General features: G+C 44.1%; 2 protein-coding genes across 5 annotated transcripts in view; both read right to left on the reverse strand.

The window, feature by feature from the left end:
• The window catches only part of LOC142074951 (SWI/SNF-related matrix-associated actin-dependent regulator of chromatin subfamily A member 2-like), a 128929-nt gene extending 127520 nt beyond the window's left edge, over window positions 1-1409 (reverse strand). Inside the window, exon 1 of the mRNA XM_075135963.1 lies at window positions 776-1409. Coding sequence (XP_074992064.1) covers window positions 776-1409 — 634 coding nt within the window. The remainder of the gene's footprint in view (window positions 1-775) is intronic.
• A 5818-nt stretch (window positions 1410-7227) lies between these two features.
• On the reverse strand, window positions 7228-21862 carry LOC142074666 (zinc finger and BTB domain-containing protein 5-like). 4 transcript variants are annotated; one of them, XR_012670664.1, is made up of 3 exons: window positions 21661-21858; window positions 8862-14680; window positions 7228-8299 (listed from the first exon to the last, which is right to left on the reverse strand). XR_012670664.1 is itself a non-coding variant. In XM_075135440.1 (3 exons), the coding sequence occupies exon 3, from the start codon at window positions 14674-14676 to the stop codon at window positions 12655-12657; it is 2022 nt and encodes a 673-aa protein (XP_074991541.1). In that variant the 5' UTR covers window positions 14677-14680; window positions 14802-14847; window positions 21661-21862; the 3' UTR covers window positions 7228-12654. The 4 variants fall into 4 exon arrangements, 2 of the variants coding, with proteins under 2 accessions (XP_074991541.1, XP_074991540.1); XR_012670663.1 differs by having other exon boundaries at window positions 7228-7835; window positions 8161-14680; XM_075135440.1 differs by adding an exon at window positions 14802-14847 and having other exon boundaries at window positions 7228-14680; window positions 21661-21862.
• Between the last annotated feature and the right edge of the window lie 2831 nt (window positions 21863-24693).

A 24693-nucleotide genomic window follows, 5' to 3' on the forward strand; every position in this document is an offset into this window, starting at 1 on the left:
TGCACATAAGAAATATGCTGGGGAAGACAGTCTGGGTTACTCCTGCCTCTGGCAAGGGAAAACCCATCCGTGGGATTGCTTTTGCTCAAGGACCTGGGTGCACTTGGTGGGTAATGCGAAAGGATGGGCAAGTCCGGTGTGTACCTCAAGGGGATTTGATTTTGGGTGAAAATAGCCAATGAACCGAATTGTATGATGTTAATTATTATATTATATTGTATATCATCATTATTGCTATGGTTGCTATAGCAGTAAAATCACCCAGATTAATGAAGAATGAACTAACTCCAATGACACCGAGCCAAGTGCAACAACGGTAGAACCGGACGAGCACAGCAATACTGGAAATCAGAACTGGCTTCAGGATGCAACTGTTGTCCAAAAAGTGGATTCGTGCCCGGCAACATTTGGATTACTTGTTCAACATCGTAAGGCGTAAGCAAATAGCCTGAAAAAATATGCTCTAATACCGCTTTCGCGTATGATGACTGCAACCCATATTGAGACACAGCTGTTTTAGCTTCTTTTAAGATCTTCCAATCTAACGGCCCCCAATCACACCCTCCCTGTTGGTTAGTAAATACCGGATATGCGTTAGGGAAAAATACTCCTTCTACTGCAGCATCCCTAATCACCTCTTTCCACCGAGAACCAACCCCGCAATCCCCCCCTTCCATTCCCCCCTGTTGTCCCAGAGGCGGGGCCGAGGGGAAAAACGGAGGTGGTGGAAGACTTCTTTCCTCTAGGCACGCTTCCAGAGCTTCCAACTTCTTACACAACTCCTCAATCTGACGCTCCGGTGGGCTCACTGGCTCACTCTTCTCCGGTCTGGAGGGCGGCGACAGTGGCAGCGGGGGGTAGCGCTCCGTCTCTGCGGTTGGATCCCCCTCATCGCTTCCCTCGTCTATGTCCAGCTGTGGTGGAGGCGGGGGTGGTGGCGGAAAGTCGCAGGGAGAACCCTCGGCCACCTTCTGGGATTCCTCAGGATTTTTTAAGTTAAGTCCCTGAGTCAATTGCGGCCTCTGGGTCAAAGGTGGATTAATCGGTCGCGTCCCAAAAGTAAAGCTCGTCGGGGACGGCCCCTCTGGATTAAGTGCCGCAAAAGCGGAGGCTGAAACAGCACGCTCGGCCCGCATAGTCTTTAAAGTTTCTGTTATCAACCTCCACAACGTGGAGAATTTTTGTGCCTCTTTGGAGCCTTTACTTACTTCATCCCACAATACCGTGCCTATGCGATCCCAAGTATCGGAAGCATAGAGCGCCGCAGTTGTGGGGATCAAACTCCTTTCCCGGGCCCACAGTAATAGGGCCTTCAAAACAGGCACATCATACTTCAGTCCTCTCGTAGAGAGCATGTGCTGGAGGAGCTTCACCGCTGCCTCTTCCTCTTTGGACAAAGCGGACCCCATCTCCTCCCCGGCCGCTCACCTGATCAGGGCGAGATTCCCTTTATTTCAGCGCTAGCGTCTTTTCCGAGTGCTGGGGCAGCACTCACCTTTCGGCCAGCTTCCGCACCCTCTCCTTGTCGGCTTGTCCCATCGGTCCGGTATAAGGCCCAACGCCGATCTGAGGGTCCCTGTTCGGGCGCCACTTGCAGACGCGGAAGTCTCGGACACAACACAGCGACCAATGTGATCAAGTTAATGCCACTTTATTGCCCAAATAGCTCGGTTTATATACATTCTTCTACCCAGATACACACGCATCTAGTCCCCCTATTGGTCTACAGTCAGCAAGCACACGAATCTTAATATACACAGATTGGTCAAAAGCAGGTGTCCACACGAACGCTTCCCCCGCCTGCATTCCATTACCTAATCTGCTGATAGTTACATTTCTCAGCCTGCTTCCCTATTCTGCTATTGCTTCAGAGACTCTAAAACCACAATTGCTCTTTAGCAACCCTTTGCCTTATACTGTTGTTAACAAATCCTCAGTGCTTGGAGTGTTCATAGGATGTCCGTTATTTAATAAAAATCCTTCCACATATAAATATTAACTCTTTTACCTTTAGCCAGATTTAAAGCTCTTGTCAAAGCTGTTATCTTTGCCTTCTGGGTGGATGTATTTGGAGGTAATGCTTTTACTTCTTGATTTTCGGTTAAAGTTACCATGGCATAGCCAGCCCTCTTTGCTCCTTTCACAGCAAAGCTGCTTCCATCAGTAAATAATTCTTCATCCGGAGTCTGCAGAGGGACATCTTTCAGGTCTGGCCTGCTGGCATATACCTGTTTGATAACTTGTAAACAATCATGATTAGGATCACCCTCTTTTTCACTTGGCATTAAAGAAGCAGGATTTAAAATTGCACTTACTTCAAAAAGATGTCATCTTGTTCCACTAACAGAGCTTGATATTGTAGATTGAGGGGGTGCCATCTTGCAAATGGCTTTTTTTCTATTATTTCCCAATCTTCGCTGTCCTTGGGAAATCTCAAATCCCAAATAAATTACCGTTTGTTTTGCAATTTGTGCTTTCTTCTCTGACACCCTGTACCCAGCCATTCCCAAAAAGTTTAGGAGGCTGACAGTCTTTTCTTTGCAGATCTCAATAGTATCTGCTCCCAATAGGATGTCATCAACATACTGAAGGAGGGTGATTTGATCTTCCTTACCGGACCACTGTTCCAATTCCTTGGTCAGGGTTGCTCCAAAGATGGCTGGGCTATTTTTAAACCCTCGTGGCAGCACAGTCCAGCAGAGCTGAGTTCTCCTCCTGGTCGACAGATCTTCCCCTTCAAAGGCAAAAATCTTTTGACTGTTTTCTTCCAGAGGTATACAAAAGAAAGCATCTTTCATATCTAAAACTGAGAAATGTGCATTTGATTCACTGATAGTTGTTAGCAGCATATATGGACTGGATGAATGTCTACCACTAATTGCTTTTTCACTGGAAGGATAGAGTACATTCTCTTAAAAGTCCGTATTTGAGAAAATTATTTATTATCGTTCCAAACCTTTTCTGGCTTCTATACTAATAGGATATTGTTTCTTTCTTACCGGTTGAACTCCTGTTTTCAATTCAACTTTTACCGGTTCCACATTCTTTGCTCTTCCTGGTTTTTCTGTTGCCCAAACAAAAGGGTAAACTGCATCTTTAATTTATTCTGGTATTTCTTCAGATTCTTCTGTGTTTGTCTGTAATAAATAAACTTGGGCTTGCCAGGCATTAGCTTCAGGAAAATGAACCTGGATTCTTCCTTTTTTTTAAAGTTAATTTGTGCTCCCAATGTATTCAATAAATCCCATCCTAAGAGAGGCATGGTGCATTCCGGTATATATAAACATTCATGCATCAATTTTTTTCCTCCAATTTTACATTTTAAAGGTTTCAAAAAAGGCCTTATCTCCTTCTTTCCCGTGACCCCAACAATAGGTACATTAAATTTACTCATTGGTCCTTTACATGTATTTATAACAGAATATTGTGCTCCAGTGTCCACTAAAAAATTAACTCTTTTATTTCCCAGCTTTACTGGAACCAGGGGCTCAGCTGGGAGAATATAATTTTCTGCCCCCAGTCCCCATCATTCAGAATCCTCTCCCATCATAAGTAGATCAGCTTCAGGTGGAATTTGCTGTGGCCGAATTACAGCAACTTTCTTATTCTCTGGACACTCATTTTTCTAGTGTCCTTGTTTGTTATATGCAGCACATTGATTGATCCCTAACAGAGTAGACTGTTTAAATATATTTCCACATCTTCTACCTTTGCCCCTTAAATAGCCTCTGCCTCTTCCTTTCAAATATCTTCTTCCCCTACCTTCAGCACATCCTTGAGCATTCACAAAAGCAGCTGCCAGAATAGCATCTTTCTGCTTCCTATCTTTTATTTTTTCTTTCTCCTGGTTTTTCTTTTCTTCTTCTTCTCTATTATTATATATTTTATAAGCAATCTCAATCAACTGTGATATAGTCATCCCTGTAATGCCATCCACTTTCTGCAATTTCTTTCGAATATCAGGGGCTGCTTAACCAACAAACAAAGTAGTGAATATTGCCCTGTTCTCATCACTTTCAGGCTCTAAATCCGTCCATTTTCTGGCTGCCTCACATAAGCGTTCATAGAAGGTGGATGGGTCTTCTGTTTTCCCTTGAATTATCTGGGTTAATTTTGCTAAATTCTTTGGACGGGATATTCCATTTTTCACCCCATATAAAATCAATTGTTGATACTCTTTTATCATTAATTTCCCATCATTACTATTAGGATTCCAATTTGGGTCCTGTGTTGGCATAAAATGAGCAGGACCTTCTCTTGCATTTATTCTTTCATTTTCCATATTAGCTTTTTCCAATACTACCCTCTTTTCTTCAGGAGTAAACAAATTATTTAAAAAAATTTAAATATCTTGCCAATCTGGATTATGATTGTTAATAATTGTCTTAAAAGATCTATACACCTTTGCAGGATTTTCTCTATATGATCCTACCAATTCTTTCCAATTCATCAAATCAGAAGTAGTAAAAGGTATTTTCACAAACACTGGTTCCCCCCTTAGGTCCACAGCCTGATGAAGGGGTGCTAATAAGACAGACCCCTGTTGGGTCCTAGTTCTGCCAGCTATTGGACTAAACGTATTACTTCCCCTTGCTTCAGTTTCATTTTTACTCGGTGCCACCAACATCTGTATATCTTCTTCCTCTTCTCCTAGTTTTAAACACTGTTTTCCTATACTACAAGCAGAACAACAATGTGTTTTTGGTTCCTTGTCCTCCATCTTCATCATCATCACATTAGAATCTGAGTCTAAAAGTTTACATTTCTTCCGAATTTCATGATCATTTCTCAAGGTAAAGAACAAGTCCACATAAGGGACCTCATCCCATTTACTCTGGTTGTCCACAAAATAACATAAGTTGCAAGATAGTATTACATTGCAAAGTTCCCAATTCTGGCCATTTTACCTCATCTTCTAATTTATACATTGGCCACCATTTAGTACAATACTCAATTAATTTCTCCTTTCTCAAAGGATCTCCCCCAAATTTTCCCCAATGTTTTATGATGCATCCAAGGGGAGAGCAACTCAAAGACTATTGAGTTCCCATATTTTTGCCCCAAAAGAATGTTCTAAACCATGATTTCATATACTCCAGTCATCACTGTCAAACGTATATGAATATACCCTTTTTACCTTTGGCGCCACAATTTCATATACTCCAGTCGTCACTGTCAAACGCATATGAATATACCTCTTTACCTTTGGCCACAATTCCTTACCAAATGCATGCACAATTTTATACCTCAGAACAATATCTCATTTACCTTAGCGTTGCACCGTTGAGTCGCTCACCTGCTCTGGTTGGGGAGAATACTCACGGAGTCCCCGATCAAAAGGTCGGTGCACGCTGGAGTCCAGAGAGCAGGGTCTCCCCACCGAGAGCCGGCGAGTCGATCCGGGCAAGGCTTCACAGCAGTCCCATCTGGGGTGCCAAAAACTGTTGTCCGAAAAGCGGATTCGTGCCCGGCGTGCAAGTAACCAATTCCACATGCTCAGGAGAGATATTGTTTTATTCAGGCCTGGGTGCTCGGTGGACTTGCCACAAATCAAGCACACCTGGTCTAATCACCTTTCTGCTTATATCCATGCTTCTCATACATATTTTAAGTTTCTCTTTTACATATTCATTGAATTTCTGAGAACTAATTATAATATTACATCATCCTAGACACATGCGCACTAAAGTCTTTGGGGTCTTCTTGAGGGTCTCAAGTGGTCTCTGGTGGTCGGCAGGGTAGTGAACTCTTCGTGAACCTGTTCCTTTCTTTCCTTATAAGGTCGAGGTTTGTCTCCAAGCCACGTCTGGATCACGTTCATTTATGGTTCTTGATTTTAAGGTTAATCTTTACTAGAGTCTAACAATACTACACACCTGCAAACACAATACCTAATTTTTTAAGCATCAAATCTTCATTGTTTTAAAATTACAGAAACGAACAGAACAGTATGCAATGTTTGAAATTACAAAACAAACAAACTATACCTACTACATCACAACAGTCCAACACCACACACCATCTCTCCGGCCCTGAAAGACTGTTATGACAGATGGAGCCCACAGTCATGGACTAAATGAACTCAATGGACATTTTAGAGGGATGGCCCATAGACTCAGGGAATGATAGCTGTGTGTATATATAAATATAAAGACAAGAAAGGTGGTGGTGATTAATTAGAATGTATTAGAAATTGTGAAACCTAAGCATGACGTAAATGGTATAGAATAAGCGATGGATACTGTCCTGGTTTTGGCTGGGATAGAGTTAAATTTCTTCCTAGTGCTGTGTTTTGGATTTAGTATGAGAAGAATGTTGATAACACACTGATGTTTTCAGTTGTTGCTAAGTATGTTGTCAAGGATAACTATCCTCTACTACCAAACTAGACTGGGAGGAGGGAGCATAGCCGGGACAGCTAGCCCAGCTGGCCAACGGGGTATTCCATACCATGTGACGTCATGCTCAGTATATGAATGGTAGGCGTGTTCCAGGAAGTACCGATCGCTACTTGGTTATCGGTCAGCGCGGGTGGTGAGCAATTGCATTGTGCATCACTCATTTTGTATATTCTATCATTATTGTTATTATTTTCCCTTTTCTGTTCTATTAAACTGTCTTTATCTCAGCCCACGAGTTTTTTCTCACTCTCACCCTTCAGATTCTCTCTCCGCCCCTCTGGGGGTGGGGGGGAGTGAGCAAGCAGCTGTGTGGTATTTGGCTGCCTGCCAGGTTAAACCACAACAAGTGGTCATCTGCAGACATAATTGGCAGAGAACAGAAAATACGTTCTAAGTTTATGCAAATTTTACCAATATACAGCTGTTGCAATCTTACTCTGCTGGTTCAAATTGGCTCACAAAATGTTGATGGGATAACACAACCCTGTAAGACTTTATAATGGCTCAACTACTGTGCATTTGTATGTTGATCAAGTACTCTGTGTCCTTGTAGTTGGCAAGAAAAAATCAGTGTAAGGCAGGAGACTTGCATGAGTAGTACTGTGTACTTTGTTTAATTTGGTTAAAAAAACCACAAAACATAATTGTGTGTTCACAGCTGAACAAGATTAATTTCCACTGAGAAGTGATTGCGTAACACACGCAACCTGCTTACTGAACACACAACCAGAACTTGTTCAGTCAATAATCCACTGCAAGCTATTAACAAAAAAACCAGGACAATGTAAGCAAGTAAAACAAATCAGACATAAGAGCACAAAAACATAGTATTTATTTTTTGATGTATTTCGTAATACTAAACATACTGACATCTTCACATGAGATCTCACTGTAATGCTCAGAAAGTAAGTCTTCCAAACAAAAAAACCCAACAGTGATAGCTTTGTGACAATTATCAGGCTTGGAGATGCAGTATTTATTTTGCAGTATGGGTTATTTACATGGTGATATCTTTCTGAAATAATGCTTCATAGAGTTGAAACCTGCAATGGATTCAGGGGCAACAAGAGCAGCTTCTATTTATACATTAATAATAAAAGGCTGAGCAAGGAAAATGAGCATCTGTTGATGAATGGGGTAGGTAATTAGTGATAGCAGACACAGACAAGGCTGAGGTACTCACTGCCGCCTTTGTCTTGGTCTTCATCAACAAGGTCTTCCAGGACTCTGTACATAGAGACAGGGTTCAAGGAGAACTCTACCAGTAGTGGATGAGGGTCAAATCAGGAACCTCTTGAGAAATCTCAACCCATACAAGTCCTTGGGACCAGATGGGATGCATCCAAGGGTGCTGAGAGAGCTGGCTGATGTCACTGGGAGGCTGCTCTCTATCATCTTGGAAAGGTTGTGGAGATCAGGGGAGGTCCTTGATGACTGAAAAAGGACAAATGTTGCATCCATCTTCAAAAAAGGCCAAAAAGATGATCCAGGGAATTACAGGCCAGTCAGTCTAACTTCAGTCCCTGGGAAAATCATGAACTGACTCTTCTTAGAACATGTTTCTGGGCACATGAAGGAGAAAAAGGTGACTGTTCTGCACTGGGGGGGATGGGAGGGGGGCGGAGAAAAGTGAGTGAGCGAGACAGTGCAGAGTTTTCTGGATCTCAATAAGAAAGGCCCAACAACAAATGGCTTAATAAAATAGATGTTTTAATAAGACAGAATAAGAAGAGGAATATAGATAGCGGGTAAATCTTACGTCTCTTCAGATGCTGGGAACCCTGCATTTGTGCAGCATCAGACAGACCCCAGATGGATTTTCCCATGGCATGCTGTGCAGATTCTGTCCGTGGAGAGAGGTTCCTCCTTTTTGGTCATTTGAGCTATTATATAATTTCCTTACAAGAAAACAACTCTATTCACAAAAGATGTTCACATGAGAAGAACTTGCTGCACTTAGATAAAGACAAGACCACACAGCTGGCATAATTGCTGGTACCAAGTGGGCGCTCTGTTACAATGAACTGGCTGACTTTATCCTGCAGCCAAGGAAGTTGTGCAGCACAAACACAGGCCTGAAGGCCACACTGTATGTGCAGCACAGCACAGGCCTGGCCTCCTCAGGTTAACTGTTATGTGGATCACTAATTCCTCAATGTACAATAGTCTCCTGGTCAGGATCACTACAGTGATTAAGAACAGTCAGCATGGATTTACCAAGAGTAAATCACACCTGATCAACCTGATTGTCTTCTATGATAAAATGGCTGGATTTGTGAACGAGGGGAGAGCTCTGGATATCATTTAGCTTGACTCCAGCAAGGCTTTCAATACTGTCTCCCACAATATTCTTGCATCCAAGTTGGGAAATTACACTCTGGATGGGTAGACAACTAGATGAGTAAAAAACTGGTTGGATGGTTGGGCTCAGAGGGTAGTGGTTAACGGGTCTTACTTTACCTGGAGGCCGGTTACAAGTCAGATACTGCAAGGGTGTATCCTGGGAACTTTCCTGTTTAACATCTTCAATGACCTGGAGGAGGTGATAGAGTGCACTCTCATCAAGTTTATAAATGACACCAAATTAGGGCATCAGTTGATATGCTAGGGCAGGGCTGCCATTCAGAGAAGCCAAGACAGGCTGGAGGAATGGGCCAAAAGGAAGAACCTTATAAAACTCAACAAGGACAAATGTCAAACTCTGCCCCCACGAGGGAAAAAAAATCCCTTGCAACTATACAGGCTGGGGACAGACTGGCTGGGAAGCAGCTCTGCTGTAAAGGGCTGGGGACTGTGGTAGAAAGCAAGCTGAACGTGAGCCAGCAGTATGCCCAGGCAGCAAAGGCAGCTAACAGCATCCTGGGCTGTATTAACAGGAACATAGCCAATAGATCCAGGGAAGTGGTCATCTCCCTTTACTTGGCACTCATTAGACCACATCTAGAATATTGCATTCAGTTTTGGGCCCCCAATATAGGAAAGAGATCAAGAAAATGGAGCAAATTCAGTGGAAGACCACTGGGGTGGGTTGACCCTGGCCAGCAGCCAAACATCCACCCTGCAAGCACTTGTTCAGCAATAGCCAGAACATTGGCATGTCATCAATACTGTTTCAGCCACAAATGCAAAGCACACCACCATATGGGCTGCTATGAAGAAAGTTAACTCCATCCCAGCCAGACCCAGTACAGCCACCAAGAAGTGCAGGGAGCTAGAGCAAATACCCTATAAGGAGAGGCTGAGAGAAATGGGCTTGTTCAGCTTGGAGAAAAAAAGGCTTTGGAGGACCTAGTAGCAGCCTTCCAATACATACAAGGAGATCAACAAGAAGATGGAGCCAGGCTCTTCACAGTGGTGCATAGTGAGAGGATGAGAAACAACAGGCATAAAATTGAAACAAGAGAAGTTCAGACTGGATATGAGGAAAAACTTTTTCACTATGAGGACAGTCAAGCAGTGGAACAGGGGCCAAGAGAGGTTGTGGGAGTTCTGGTCTTGGAGGTTTTCAAGCCCTGACTGCACAAAGCCTGAGCAACCTGGTCTGGCCTCATAGCCGACCCTGTTTTGAGCAGGATGTTGGACTAGAGACCTCCTGAGGTCCCTTCCAACCCAAATGTTCTGTGAATCTATGATAGCCAAAGACCAAGAGAGCAAGAGCAGTCAGACACAAGTTCCTGGGTTTTCAGTATGCCCCTCCAGGAACACTAGAATCAATGAATGATGAAAATTAAAAATTGCTACTTGCAAAAAAAAAAAATTTTTTTTTTTTTTAAAAAACTGAGTCCTCCCTTACAACCTCTGGCTAGTCAAAAAGTACAGTTAAACATGGTAGGGTTTCAGGTGCAATGTAGCATATGAAAGCAGATAGAAAATACAGATAAAACTAATTTTAAGGGAAACACTAGAAAGGCAAGGAAGATGGAAAAAATAGGCAGGATGTCACTAATAAGGCAACACACGAGCAAGATAATTAAGTAGAAAATACTGTATCTTATTGTTGATCCAGTGAGACTGAGTGAGGCTCAATGTCATTAGACCCTGATATCAATATGATTATCAAACAAAATGTGCTCTTTCCTACTGCTTTCTGTAAGTATGACAAATTTCTTTAATGCTTTAAAAATAAAGATCCAGAAATGTGACCATTAAATAAAACCTACAGTGAAATTTTAACATACTAAAGGATTTAATCATGCCATTCACCATAGTTCCACATTCTTATTTACCTTGGATGCTCAAGCTGCAAATAAAGTATTGACAGACATTAGGCATTTTTTCCAACATGGAGAAGTGTGGTTAGAGGAGATGAAGCTGTATTTCTTTATTAGTGAACTACTGTTTCATATAAAGACACATGTAGAGAGAGTTCCATATTTCCTTTGGTCCGACAATGCACATTTTGTTTTGGTGCTTCAATACTTTGGATTGTTCATCCAGTTAAAATTAGTTACAGCACTGTGAATTAGGATTTTCTTTTCAGTTTACCTAAATATAAATCCAAGATTATTCAGAAGGCTAACCTGTCTATCAGATAGCACAAGTTCCTCAAAATTGGTCAATAACATCACACAGGATATATTTGCTATACAGAACAAAGAGGGGAAGTTTGCAAGTACGTTTTTATATTAAAAGCAGCAACTGCTGTGTGACTTAGATATAGAAAATGTTAAATATCTGTCTGTTCTAGGTAGAACTGACATGCTGAAGCACTGACCCAGCTCCCACATAGCAGAGTAAAATTTATCAGTTTAAGTACTCCAAAATTTATTTAGAAACCTAATATATTGAAAGGCAGTAGTTAGTTCATGGGCATCTGTAACAAAAAACAAAACCAAAAAAACCCTGCAAACATTATTAGTTACAGTGGTTTCTAAGAACAGGAAATTAAAACACAATCTATGCGATTCACCTGAAGAATAAAGATCACTGAATTTCTGCTTTACAAAGTGTATAATGCTATATTTTTAATGAAATTAATGCTAGATTTTTACTTACTTGAAAAAGTACATTTATGATACTATAAACTGAAGGATTGGTGTTGATTGATAGCTACATTTTATACAGAGACATCCATAAATATGGCAAGTGAGGCTCATTCCTGACACTGATCTGAGGAACAATCTATAGTTAGGAAGGACAGTAAGTATATGGAGGAAGAAATTAAAGCCTGAAGATAAAATGAGGAAATGATAATATGTTTACACAATAACGTGAATCAGATTGACTATCTGCATCTGGAGTAAGAAACTACCTTACCCAGTAAAAAGAGCCACCACAAATCATCTCTCATTTTAAAAAAACAAAGTAGATATAGACAAGCTCATTTCAGGCTTCCATGTCTATGAAATTTAAACATATGAAATACAAGTTGGTTAAAATATTGCTAAGAATAGCACGAACAAGAAACAGTATTTCACTTATTACTCAGTACAAGTTTTTACAGAAAAAAATGGTGAAACAACCAGATCTTGTTGTATTCAAAGTATTTATGTACACATCTAACAGTCCAGAAGTTACTTGTCGTGGACTTATTTTAAGCACCTTCATTACACACTGTCCTTTACTGCAAAACAGCCAAAAAGGCATTCAGAACCCTAAAACTACTTTCATAATTAACATTTTAAAGCATTTTATGGCAGACAGGTGCATCCGAGGTTGGTTTTAGTTACTGTACAGATATTAGTTACTGTACAGTATTAGTTACTGTAAAGATCTCTTTGCCTTACTGTTCATACACAACTTACCAACTTATGTCATGGGTCATTTAAATGTTTTCAGAATTTTACAAAATCCCCCCCCCCAAAAAAAAAAATTATTTGCCCTTCAGTTTTTCATTCTTGAAACATGCTACTCCAACATAATTAGGAGTTAACTACATTCTCACTCAACCCCCACCTGTCTGCCCTACAATGGAACTACTTGGTTTTAGGGATTACATCCCTGTGAGCCCAAGACCTGCATGTATTTAACAATAACTCCTAACCTGTCTACAGTGCCTCCTTCTGAAGATCTCAAAGCAGTTCATTAACAGTTGTTTAAGTCTCACAACACCCCTGTGAGGTAAATACAGTATTATCACCAATTTACAGAACCAAGACTTGTGAATGCAGCACAATCACATGCAAGCATTCAGTAATCTACAAGGGCAGCTTCTTAACCTTCAGCCTTGAACAAAAGAACATTAGTGTTCCTGAAATACTACAGTCTTAAAAGTTTGTATTAGCATTCCCATAGGGCTAGGGAGTGGGGGAGATTAAAGCAAAGTGCTAGGTAGATTGCTGCTCTGCCACCTCAGACAGGTTGTTTTGGAATGTTTATATAGATGGCTGGACTGGCTGAACCGTTTGCCACACTTTAAACAGGCATAAGGCTTTTCTCCTGTATGCACACGAATGTGCTTCTTACAGTCTGTTAGGGTCAAAAAAGTCTTGCAGCAGATCTTACAGGCATATTTACGAGCACCTTCAACAACCAAGACATTATGTTCAGATAAGGCCTTCTTACACTTTGAAAGAACATCTGCAGATGCCCTTGTCAACTGTGGTGGACCAGGTTGTGAAGGATGTCCATTTTCAAAAGTAGTCCCATTGATTAACAGCTGGGAACTGGAAGTGTTATCTTGTAGCTGGGAGCTCCTGACAGAGGTCACAACAGGCATTTTGGGGGCTATGCGACGATAGCCAGGAAAGCTACTAGCTCCACCTCTTACAGAGCCCATCACTGTCCTTGATGAAGAGTGCAGGCCCAAGCCTGACCTTGGAAAATCCATACCAAATTGTTCTGCAGCCCTGTACCCGGAAGTCTGTACACATGGAAGAGCCATTGCATCCTGCATTGGTCTAACAAAATGAGAGTCTGCAGACTCACTGAATGGATTCTCTACATGACAAACTGTAACAGAGGAATGACTACTAGCAGGCCCAGACTCTGGACTCAATAGGTAAGAGGCATCACCATCCATTCTGCAGTCCCTTGTTGTATTCGGAATGTTATCATTGCTATTTTGACTTGCACCAAAGTTACCACCTCTGCTTTTATTCAGAAAATTTGAGATACTGAAAGTGGACTTGTGTTCCAGGTTATTTGACACTTCCATAATATGGATGTCTCCCACCCTATCAGTACTAGACTGTGGGTCAGAAAAGCTACGATCACTGCTTTCAGGACTCAGTTCTATCTTCTCTGCGCTCACCACTCCTCCTTCCACTTCAACAGACTCACTGCCTTCTGCTTGAGAAGTGACATCACTCACTTCATCTTGAGGCTCTGGGGAACTCAAAGGCTCAGATTTAACCACCACCCCCGTGTGTTCTTTTTCATTTAGACTGACTTCTGGATTTTTGCATGGGAAGTTGTTTTTTTCAGAAGTAGCTTCCTGATCAAAACTGGTTTCCACTTGTATTACCTGAGATGAGATGGATATCTGTGAAATGTTTCCTCCACTGTTGTCTGACTGGCTGGGCACTTGAGCATCTTCTTGAGCACCAAAAGACTGATCAAAAATAATAGTATTATCCTCTTGTTTATCAATAACAGCATCAGCCTTAGAATTGTCCACATTCTTCAGTGAATCTGGTGAAAAAAAATCTTCTCGTGAATGAACTACTGACTGCCCGCTCTCTGGAGTAACATCTGAAATGGACTCATCTACGGTAGGTCTGATTCGCTGTCTGGCCCGATCATCAGAAGACTGCTTACGCTTGTGGAGACGCCGGATAGGAAAGGTAGTACGTTGTTCTATGTTACTTCTCATCGATGAGCTCATGGTATTTAGTTGTTCCTCTGTGCTCTGAGTGGAATTTAACGCAGAGCTCACAATGCTCAGCCCAAGTTGCTGAAGCATGAAAGATCTTTGGATGCGTGCATTTTGCTCCTGAACTCTATCACTAGGTGGAGACATTGGTAGTGTCCTGGTAGTAAGGTAGTGTTTACACGCTTTAACAACAGAGTTCAAATGTAGGTGAGAAGCAGCCAGCAAGACATCCATTACATTGCTCTCCCCAAGCATTAGTGTAGAAGTGTACATCATATCAATCAGGGCAGCAAAAGCTTCTGCTGTCACCACTTCACTGTCCAGCTGAATCATGTTCATAGTTTGATCACCCTCTGCTACAGTAAAGAGAGCTCGGAAGTGTGTGCTACACGCTGCCAGAACAGAGCGATGGGCTTTGAAATGTCTGTTTCCCACCACAATGACACAGTCACAAAGTTGGCCATGAAGCCTCTGGTAATTTAGCTGCTGAAAGACTTGCTCGAAGTGTCCTGGAAAATCCATGATTCTGTAAAATAAAGCAGAAGAAGCTATAATACTAAAAATGGATGAAGTTTGACTTAGAACACAGTGAGAACAGTTAAAAAAAAAAAAAATGATGGCTAAGAGACAGATGACCAAAAACTTACCTTAATGTCCCACTACCATATTGATATTATACTCATGCTGGCAACCCTGTGAAGGAGCACAAAAACAAACAAAAGAAACCCCAAACCAGAATCTGTTATGGAGTTAACATAGTATAATAGCTAACAAAACATTGAACATGTCACAGGATGCTCTACTGTGAGCTGAATAATGCAATGTGGTTCCTGTTAATTCCTGTTCAAACTAAAACACCTCTTCAGTAAACCATCCAATCCTGATGTAAAAATTTCTACTGTGAAGAAGCCAACACAGTCTTTGATAAATTGTTCCTCATATTGAAAAATTTGAGCTTTAACTCTAGTCTGAATTGGTCTAGCTTCATCTTCAGGAGTATACAAGGAGCCAATTGCTATCTGTTACACCATAAAAAACTTCATTCAAATATCTGCCTTCTGCATAGGTACTTTTAAAATAGAGTGATTATTTTCATGTGTGTGCAGCCATGAACTACAAACATAATTTGCATACAAAACTCCAGATAGACATATAACATTGTATTGGGATTACATGGCAAGGTTTTGGTCGCGGGGGTGTGTACAGGGGTGGTTTCTGTGAGAAGATGCCAGAAGCTGCCCCCATGTCGGACGGAGCCAGTTTCAGCCAGCTCCAAGATGGACACGCTGATGGCCAAAGCTGAGCCAATCAGCAATGGTGGTAGCACCTCTGTGACAACATATTTAAGAAAGAGTAAAAAAATGGCTGCGCAAGAGCAGCCGGGAGAGAGGAATGAGAATATGTGAGAGAAAACTATGCAGACACCAAGGTCAGTGAAGAAGGAGGGGGAGGAGGTGCTCCAGGCACCGAAGCAGAGATTCCCCCACAGCCCGTGGTGAAGACCATGGTGAAGCAGATTGTCCCCCTGCAGCCTGTGGAGGACCAAGATGGAGCATATATCCACCTTACAGCCCGTGGAGGACCCCACGACGGAGCAGGTGGATGTGCTCTGAAGGAAGCTGTGACCCCGTGGAGACCCCCCGCTGGAGCAGGCTCCTGCCAGGAACTGTGGCCCATGGAGAGAAGCCCACGCAGGAGCAAGTTTTCTGGCAGGACCTGTGGCCTGTGGGGGATTCATGCTGGAGCAGGCCGTTCCTGAAGGACTGCACCCTGTGGAAAGGAGCTGTCCTGGTTTCGGCTGGGATAGAGTTAAATTTCTTCCTAGTGCTGTGTTTTGGATTTAGTATGAGAAGAACACTGATAACACACTGATGTTTTCAGTTGTTGCTAAGTACCCTGCTAGTCAAGGACATTCAGCTTAAGAAAAAAACAAAACAAAACAAAACAAAACAAAACAAGCGTTGGGAGGGAACACAGCCAGGACAGCTAGCCCAGCTGGCCAACGGGGTATTCCATACCATGTGACGTCATGCTCAGTATATGAATGGTAGGCCTGTTCCAGGAAGGAGCGATTTCTACTTGGTTATCGGTCAGCACGGGTGGTGAGTAATTGCATTGTGCATCACTCATTTTGTATATTCTATCATTATCATTATTATTTTCCCTTTTCTGTTCTATTAAACTGTCTTTATCTCAACCCACGAGTTTTTCTCACTCTTACCCTTCCAATTCTCTCCCCGTCCCACTGGGGGTGGGGGGGAGTGAGCGAGCGGCTGCGTGGTATTTGGCTGCCTGCCAGGTTAAACCACGACAGGACCCATGCTGGAGCAGTTCGTGAAGAACTGCAGCCCATGGGAAGGACTCACATTGGAGAAGGTCATGGTTTGGGAGCCAGGTATGCATGTGTCTCTAAGGGTGAGGCACCTGGAGGAATTGGCTACCGGAGGGACCAGAGGGTCCAAGCTAACTGCCAAAGAGACCGCGGGGTCTGGGGGTGGAATAAGAGACTCATTTACGTGTGTGTGTGCGCGTGTGTTTCTGTGGGAGGCAACTGGGGAGACTGGGGGGATCCAGGGGCCAGCTACTGGGTAGATCGAGTGTCTAAGCCCGGCTACTGGGGGATCACAGTGTGTGTATGTGAGAGGAGGTCTGTACTGGCAACTGGAGTGGGGCTATGGGCCTTGGGGGCTCGTATGCCCAGGTGCCAGCAACTGGGGAGACCAGGGGATCCAGGGGCCAGCTACTGGATAGACTGAGTGTCTAAATCCAGTTACTGGATGGATCCACATTGTATATACGTATATATTTCCCACTAATGGACTTTCATCCTGATCAGCCAGAGAGGGGAACAGGATGAGGCCATTGTTGCTGTTTGTCTGAGTGCTGAGTGTTTCCGTCTGTGTTGCTGGCCGTGTGTATATGTGTATTGTTTATGTATTTGTATACCTACTGGGAATACATTCCCAGCCTTGCTACTGGTTGGATCTGGGGATATGGAGCTGTGGCAGACTTGCCCCTATGGTGCTGCCACATTCAGCAATTCCCTAACAAGAGATCAGGATGTTTCCCATCTTGATTGAACTACTGAGCACTGTAGAGTGTGTACCACTTAAAAAGGCCCGATGGCTTTCAGGTCACAGGTTATTCAATTAGTTAACCAGAATAGTACTGCAAACTGGTACTCCTGTACCACCAAATATGGGAAACACTGGCCCTATCTATTTAGTTTTTATCCCCATCCTAATGCCAAGCACAAGCATGACAGTTAAAGTAGAAGGTTTTATGGGGTTTGTTTATTTTTCAGGTTTGATAACTTATCACTAGGATAGTGTCTAATTACTGCCTGCTGGCTCTTGAGTTGGTAATTCTTAATCAATATCAACCAACTTAAAACAGGAACAATACAATATTTTTCAAAACTTGACTACAGATGGTTCCTAACTATCTGCATTAACCTCTAAGTCTGACACTTTTCAAGACATAGCTATGCATGTAAGTAAGAAATTCTTCAATCTTGGTAGCTCATTATAATAGAGGAACCCTTAATACTTCTTACAGATACTGGTGAAGGCCTATCAAGTAAGACCTATTAGTTGCACTATAGTATTTTGCACAAGTAGTCAACACACTGAAGACTCATAATTATTTTGGTGTTAAAACAAAAAGTTGGGCCAAGTAAAAGCAGAAGTGGATGAGTGGCTTGCTAGTGCCAAAATGGTTGCTTAGTTACTGTTTACTTTGAACTAAAATACGGTACAACTGAAATAAAAATTAAAAAAAAAAGAAAAGAAAAGAAAAGCTATTTGAACTACTTAACAAAAGACACTAAAATTTGAAGTGAACTTCCCCTCCCCCACCACCAGTAACCCTGCATATCCATCTGGGGGAAAATAAATAGCAATATTATGTAATATTCTTTAACCTGTTTCTCCATAGATAGCTCCCCATACAACTAATAGTTACCATGAGCTGACAGATTTATGATATTTGACTGCCTTCTTCATTATATGATTTAATTAGAAGTTAAATATCATAAAGGAAATTAATTTGGTTACCCAGTTTGTTTTTATTTTCCAAGAAGTGATTCCATCCCAGATACAGCTATATCTTTGCTTACATTGGTCTCAATTTCCAAAGATTACCCTTACAACTAACAGGAACTACACAAGATCAAAGCAGAGGCCAATAAGTGTGATATTGTGGCAGGAGTTTGTTACAGACAGGGTGAGGAAGCAGACAAAGCCTTCTTTAAGCAACTTGAGGAACTCTACAGATCACAGATCAAGGGCAACAAGAGCTTCTGCTACCACTTTAATAGTAAAAGACTGAACAAGGAGAAGGTGGGCCTATTGCTGAATGGGATGGGTGATCTAGTGACAGTAGACATATAGATGAGGCTGAGGTACTCAATGCCTTCTTGGCCTCAATCTGCACCGACAAAGTCTCCCAGGCCTCTGTGCTTAGAGACAGGGTTCAAGGAAAACTACCAACAGTGGATGAGGATTGAATCACGGATTATTTCAGAGAACTTAATCTGTACAAATCCACGGGACCAGATGGGCTGCATCCAAGGGTGCTGAGAGAACTGGCTGGTTTCATAGTGAGGCCGTTCTCTTATCAGCTTTGAGAAGTCATGAAGATCAGGGGAATTCCCTGATGACTAGAGAAGGACAAGTGTTGCATTCATCTTAAAAAAAAAAAAAAAAAAAAAAGCCAAAAGTTCAGCCCAGGGAACTTCAGTTCCTGGGAAAATCATAGAGAAAGTCCTCTTGGAACATGTTTTTGGGCACATGAAGGAGAAGGTGATTGGGAACAGTCAGCATGCATTTACCAAGGGGCTATCATACCTGACCAACCTAATTGCCTTCCGTGATAAAATGGCAGGATTTGTGGATGAAGGGAGAGCACTGGATGTCATTTACCTCGACTTTAGCAGGGCTTTCAATACTGTATCCCACAATATTCTTGTGCCCAAGTTGGGATATCATAGTCTGGATGGGTGGACAACTGGATGGGTTTAAAAACTAGTTGGGTGACTGAGCTCAGAGTGGTGGTTAATGGGTTGTACTCTACTGGGATGCCTGTGACAAGTAGTGATAGAGGGAACTAACACTTAAGGGTTAATAGCAGAGCCATTGTCTGGCTTGCTAGTGCAATCTTTTGCAGCTAGCAACTCGGATAGACAAGATGCTGTTATAAGCATAATAAATATTGTAAGCAGAAGTTACAAAGGCTGTGTAGATAACAGGGTCCTTGAATTACTAAACTAACAATTCCTGACTGAGACCTTACTGTAGTGCGTCCTCCCACTTGATAAGAGAGGATAGACCTTGAGCTGGCTCCTTAGGCCTCCTATGTAACAGCTGTGATGAGATAAGTGTCCTATGTAAATCACTAACAATGAACAACTGTGAAGGGATAAGTGTTAAAGGACAAGATAACCTGATGCCTCGTTACATTCCAAGAGTCCAGGAACTGATGAGTTAATTAAGTGACCATATATAGACAAAGGAAGCCCAGAGTTCAACTAACGGACACAGTGAAGAAGACTATGGACGACCACCGGAGAAGGGAAAGACCCTAACCCTAATTTTACTGCGCATGCTTGGACTATGTAAATGACTTCCAGGAACTCATTACCATAAGACCACCTTTTCTAAGGAATGTAATGAATATGTATATATTGATTGCATATAACCCCTGTAAGTTAAGTACCCTGGCGCGCACAACTTTGGTGGGACTACCCCCCGTGCTGCCCAGCGCTGAATAAACATACCTACTTTATAACCTTTTAGGTTGTGGAGTCTGTTTTCCGCACGTCAGTAGGGTACTGCAGGGGTCTATCCTGGGACCTGTCCTGTTTAAAATCTTTATCAAACACCTGGAGGAGGTGATGCATCTTGCTCTTGTCAAGTTTGCAGGAGTTGGGAGGATGAAGTAAATACACTCAAGGGCAGGGCTGCCATTCAGAGAGACCTAGACAGGTTGAAGGAATGGGCTGACAGGAACTTAATTTAATTCAACAAGGACAAATGCCAAGTCCTGCACCTAGGGAAGAAGAACCCCTGGCATCAATACCATCTGGGGACTGTCTGGGGAGCAGCTCTGCTGAAAAGGACCCGAGGATCTTGGAAAACAGCAAGCTGAATATGAGCCAGAACTTTGCCCTGGCAGCAAAGGTGGTTAGCAGTATCCTGGGCTATATTACCAGGAGCATAGCTAGTAGATTGAGGGAAGTGATTATCCTCCTTTACTTGGTGCTCATTAGATCACATCTAGAATGCTGTGTCAAATTTTAGGCACCCCAATACAAGAAAGTAATTGATAAAGTGGATCAAATTCAGCAGAGGGCCACCAAGATGTCAGGGGGCTGGAGTACTTGCACTGCGAGGAGAGGCTGAGGGAACTGTGCTTGTTCAGCCTGGAGGAAGGAAGGCTGCAGGGGCACCTAATAGCAGCCCCCCAGTACCTATGAGGAGGCTATCAAGAAGACAGAGCCAGGCTCTTCACAGCGTTGCATAGTGGGAAGATGACACAATGGGCACAAATTGAAACAAGCAAGGTTCACGCTGGCTATAAGGAAACTGTTTTTCACCATGAGGACAATCAAGCAGTGGAACAGGGGCCCTGAGAAGTTGTGCAGTCTCCAGTCTTGGAGGTTTTCAAGCCCTGACTAGAGAAAACCCTGAGCGAGCTGGTCTGAATTCAGTGTTGACCCTGCTTTAAGTAGGAGGTTGGACTAGAGACCTCCAGAAGTCCCTTCCAACCTGAATAGTTCTCTTATTTTTTTTTCTTCTAGCCTGAGAAGAGATTCTCTGTAAAGAAGTGGAACTGCCAAAAGAAAAGACACCTAAACACAGTGTTGAGTTTGGAAGGCAGCCATTGCATTCTCTTGTTTAGCCTTTTCCCGGTGCCTGCATCAGGAACAATGCAGGGATTTAGAGAAGCAACCTGAGTGTGTTTGTGTCCTGAGCAGGATCAGGCTTTCAAGCTCTGCTGTGTAGACTGCCACCAGCTCCTCGGCAGCAGGTACTGCAGAGCTCACTGCCTGTGTGGATGAGAGAAAGCGACCAAGGGATTAGCAGCTAGGATTCCAGGCGGCTTGCAGAAGACTACCGCGTGCTGTTGTTATTCTCCCTACTCCTGTCCAGTCGTCACCTACTCCGCAGCATGGCGGAACGTCTCTCCTGCGGTTCCCACTGAAGAGCGCGTCCCAAGACGCCACTCCCAGTCTGGAGCACAGGGACGAATTGATGCAGCCCGGCTACCGTACACCACCCCCCCCCTGCCGCTTCCGGGTGCTCCCCGCCCCCCTCCGCGCTGCCGTGACAGCCTAGGACGCTCACGCTCCAGAGGCAGCAGCGGTCCAGCCCGGCGCGACCTTCACCACCGGCGGGAATCCTTATGAGACAGGAATGAGGGACGAGAGAGAGAGGCCGCACAGGGTGGCCCTGCCGCAGTGGAGAGAGATGCGAGCAGCAGCACACCCTCTCCCCAGTGACTCACCTGTTGCGTCTTCCATGCCACCTGAAAACGCAATTTGGAGATAAAAGTTGCCACTGCCACTGACCAAACTGGACGCTGCATCCACCACTTCACATTCTTGATGACGTAGGAAGTGCAGCACAGAAACCCAACTCGCGTCAACTACACGTGACCAAGAGAAAGAGCAGCTGGGAGGAGTGAGCCCCACCCCGTCTCCCCTTTCCTCAGCTAATCACAGAGCTGCCTGGGTACAGCCTCGCTCCAGAAGGGCTTTGTGGGTGTCATGATACTCCTCATGCTTGGTGAGCTGTGCTTGTGGAAGGATACATATCAGGGTAAAATACACTGCGCAACAGCAGCTGGGAGAGAGAGGAGTGAGAACATGCGAGAGAAACAACCCTGCAGACACCAAGGTCAATGAAGAAGGAGGAGGAGGAGGTGCTCCAGGCACTGTAGCAGAGATTCCCTTGCAGCCCGTGGTGAAGACCATGGTGAGGCAGGTTGTCCCCCTGCAGCCCGTGGAGGACCCCACGCCGGAGCAGGTGGATGTGCCCTGAAGGAGGCTGCAGCCCGTGGAGAGCCCACGCAGGAGCAGGCTCCTGGCAGGAACTGTGGCCCATGGAGAGGAGCCCACGCAGGAGCAAGTTTTCTGGCAGGACCTGTGACCCCGTGGGGGATCCATGCTGGAGCAGTCCATTCCTGAAGGACTGTACCCTGTGGAAAGGACCCATGCTGGAGTAGTTCTTGAAGGACTGCAGCCCGTGGGAAGGACCCACATTGGAGAAGTTCGTGAAGGACTGTATCCTGTGGAAGGGGCCCCACATTGGAGAAGTTTGTGAAGGACTGTATCCCGTGGGAGGGACCCCACACTGGAGCAGGTGTGGCCGTGTGCTCCCCCCCCCGCGTGAGCAATAACCACCAGTGGGGGTTGTGATGGCTGCATCCAGCTTATGCTGGACTTTGGAGACAGATGGCAACACAGTAGCCAAGGGCTGTCTGGCGTAGCAACCCAGACGTCTTGCTGGTATGCAAATATGACTATAAGTCAATCATCTTACTCCATAAATAGTGGACAGCGCAGGGCCCGTTGAGCTCTCCTGCATGGCAGTGGGCTGCACGCCAGGATCTCCCCTGAGTAGGGACGCCTCTCAAGGTTACTCCTCGAGGTTGAGAGATTCCTTGCCACAACAGATCCTTGGTAAGTGACTAATAGCATGCTAAACTTGGAAATCTTAGCTAAGCGATATAAAGGATTGATTGCACATATATAATCCTTTAGACATAAACCGTTGACCAAGTCTGGGACTAGGATTGGATCCAGCTGCACCTAGACTCCTCTCTGAGGAGGAGTTTAGAAAGCAAGGGGACCTTTCTGAACCTCATGACTGAACGGGAGGGTCTCCCTGACAGTTTTGTCTGACCCTGTCCTCTATGCAGTTGATAATCAAGTGTACCCTGCCATCGAATCTTGTTAAACCACTGTCGCATTTACCATTGTTAACTCACTGTTTTATATCAATAAAGTATATTTTTGCTTCTCTCTTATGAGTGAAGTGCACTCTCACTCTATCTGCGACAGCAGGGGAAGAGCGTGAGGAGGAAGGAGCCGCAGAGACGAAACGTTATGAACTGACCGCAATCCCCATTCCCCATCACTCTGTGCTGCTTGGGGGGTGGGGGGGGAGGGGGTAGAAGAGTCAGGAGTGAAGCTGAGCCTGGGAAGAAGGGAGGGGTGGGGGGAAGGTGTTTTTAGATTTGTTCTTATTTCTCATTATCCTGCTCTGTTACAATTAATTGACAGTAAAGTAAATTAATTTCCCTGAGTCGAGTCTGTTTTGCCCGTGATGGTAATTGGCAGGTAATCTCCCTGTCCTTGTCTCTCTCTCTTCTCCAGGCTGAACAGGCCCAGTTCTCTCAGCCTCTCCTTGGATGTCATGTTCTCCAGCCCCCGACCAGCTTGGTGGCCCTCCGCTAGACTTGTTCCAGTGTGTCACTATCCTTCTTGTACTGGGGAGCCCAAAACTGGACACAGTACTGCAGATGCAGCCTCGCAAGTGCCGAATAAAGGGGAAGGATCACTTCCCTGGACCCACTGGCTGCACTTTTGCTAATACAGCTCAAGATGCAGTTGGTCGTCTTTGCTGCAAGGGCACACTGCTGACTCATCGTTAACTTGTTGTCCACCAGGACCCCCAGATCCTTTTCTGTGGAGCTGCTTCCCAGACAGTCGGCCTCTGGCTTGTATTGTTGCATAGGGTTATTTCATTTCAGATGCAGGACTTCAGATCTGCTCGTGTTGAGCTTCATGAGGTTCCGGTCATCCCATTTCTCCAGCCTGTCCAGGTCCCTCTGAATGGCAGCCCTGACCTCCAGCATACTGACCACTCCCCCCAATTTGGTGTCATCCACAAACTTGCTGAGAGTGCACTCCATCCCATGGTCCAGATCATTAATGAAGACATTAAATACCAGTATTGGTCCCAGTACTGATCCCTGAGGGACCCCACTAGTTACTGGCCCCCAGCTGGGCTTTGTACCACTGATCACAACTCTTTGAGCTCAGCAGTCCAGCTAATTTTCCATCCACCTTATCATCCACTTATCAGGCCCATATCCCAACAATTTGGAGATAAAAAGACTATAGGAGACTGTGTCAAAGGCCTTGCTAAAGTCAAGGTATACAACATCCACTGCCTTCTGCTCTTCCACAGCGCCAGTCACCTCATTACAGAAAGCAATGAGATTGGTCAGGCATGATTTGCCCTTGCTAAAGCCATGTTGGCTGTTCCAAATCACCTTCTTGTCTTCCATATCTTTAGAAATGGCTTCTAAGAGGATTTGCTCCATAATCTTTCCGGGAAAAGAGGGTAAGGCTGACCAGCCTGTAGTTCCCTGGATCCTCCTTCTTGTCCTTCTTGAAAATGGGAGCGATGTTTGCCCTGTTCCAGCCATCAGGAACCTCCCCCAGTTGCCATAACCTTTCAAAGATGATAGACAGCGGCCTCCCAATGACATTGGCCAGCTCCTTCAGCACACTTGGATGCATCCCATCTG

Source organism: Calonectris borealis, chromosome W (genome assembly GCF_964195595.1).
Source record: "Calonectris borealis chromosome W, bCalBor7.hap1.2, whole genome shotgun sequence".
Lineage (NCBI taxonomy): Eukaryota > Metazoa > Chordata > Aves > Procellariiformes > Procellariidae > Calonectris > Calonectris borealis.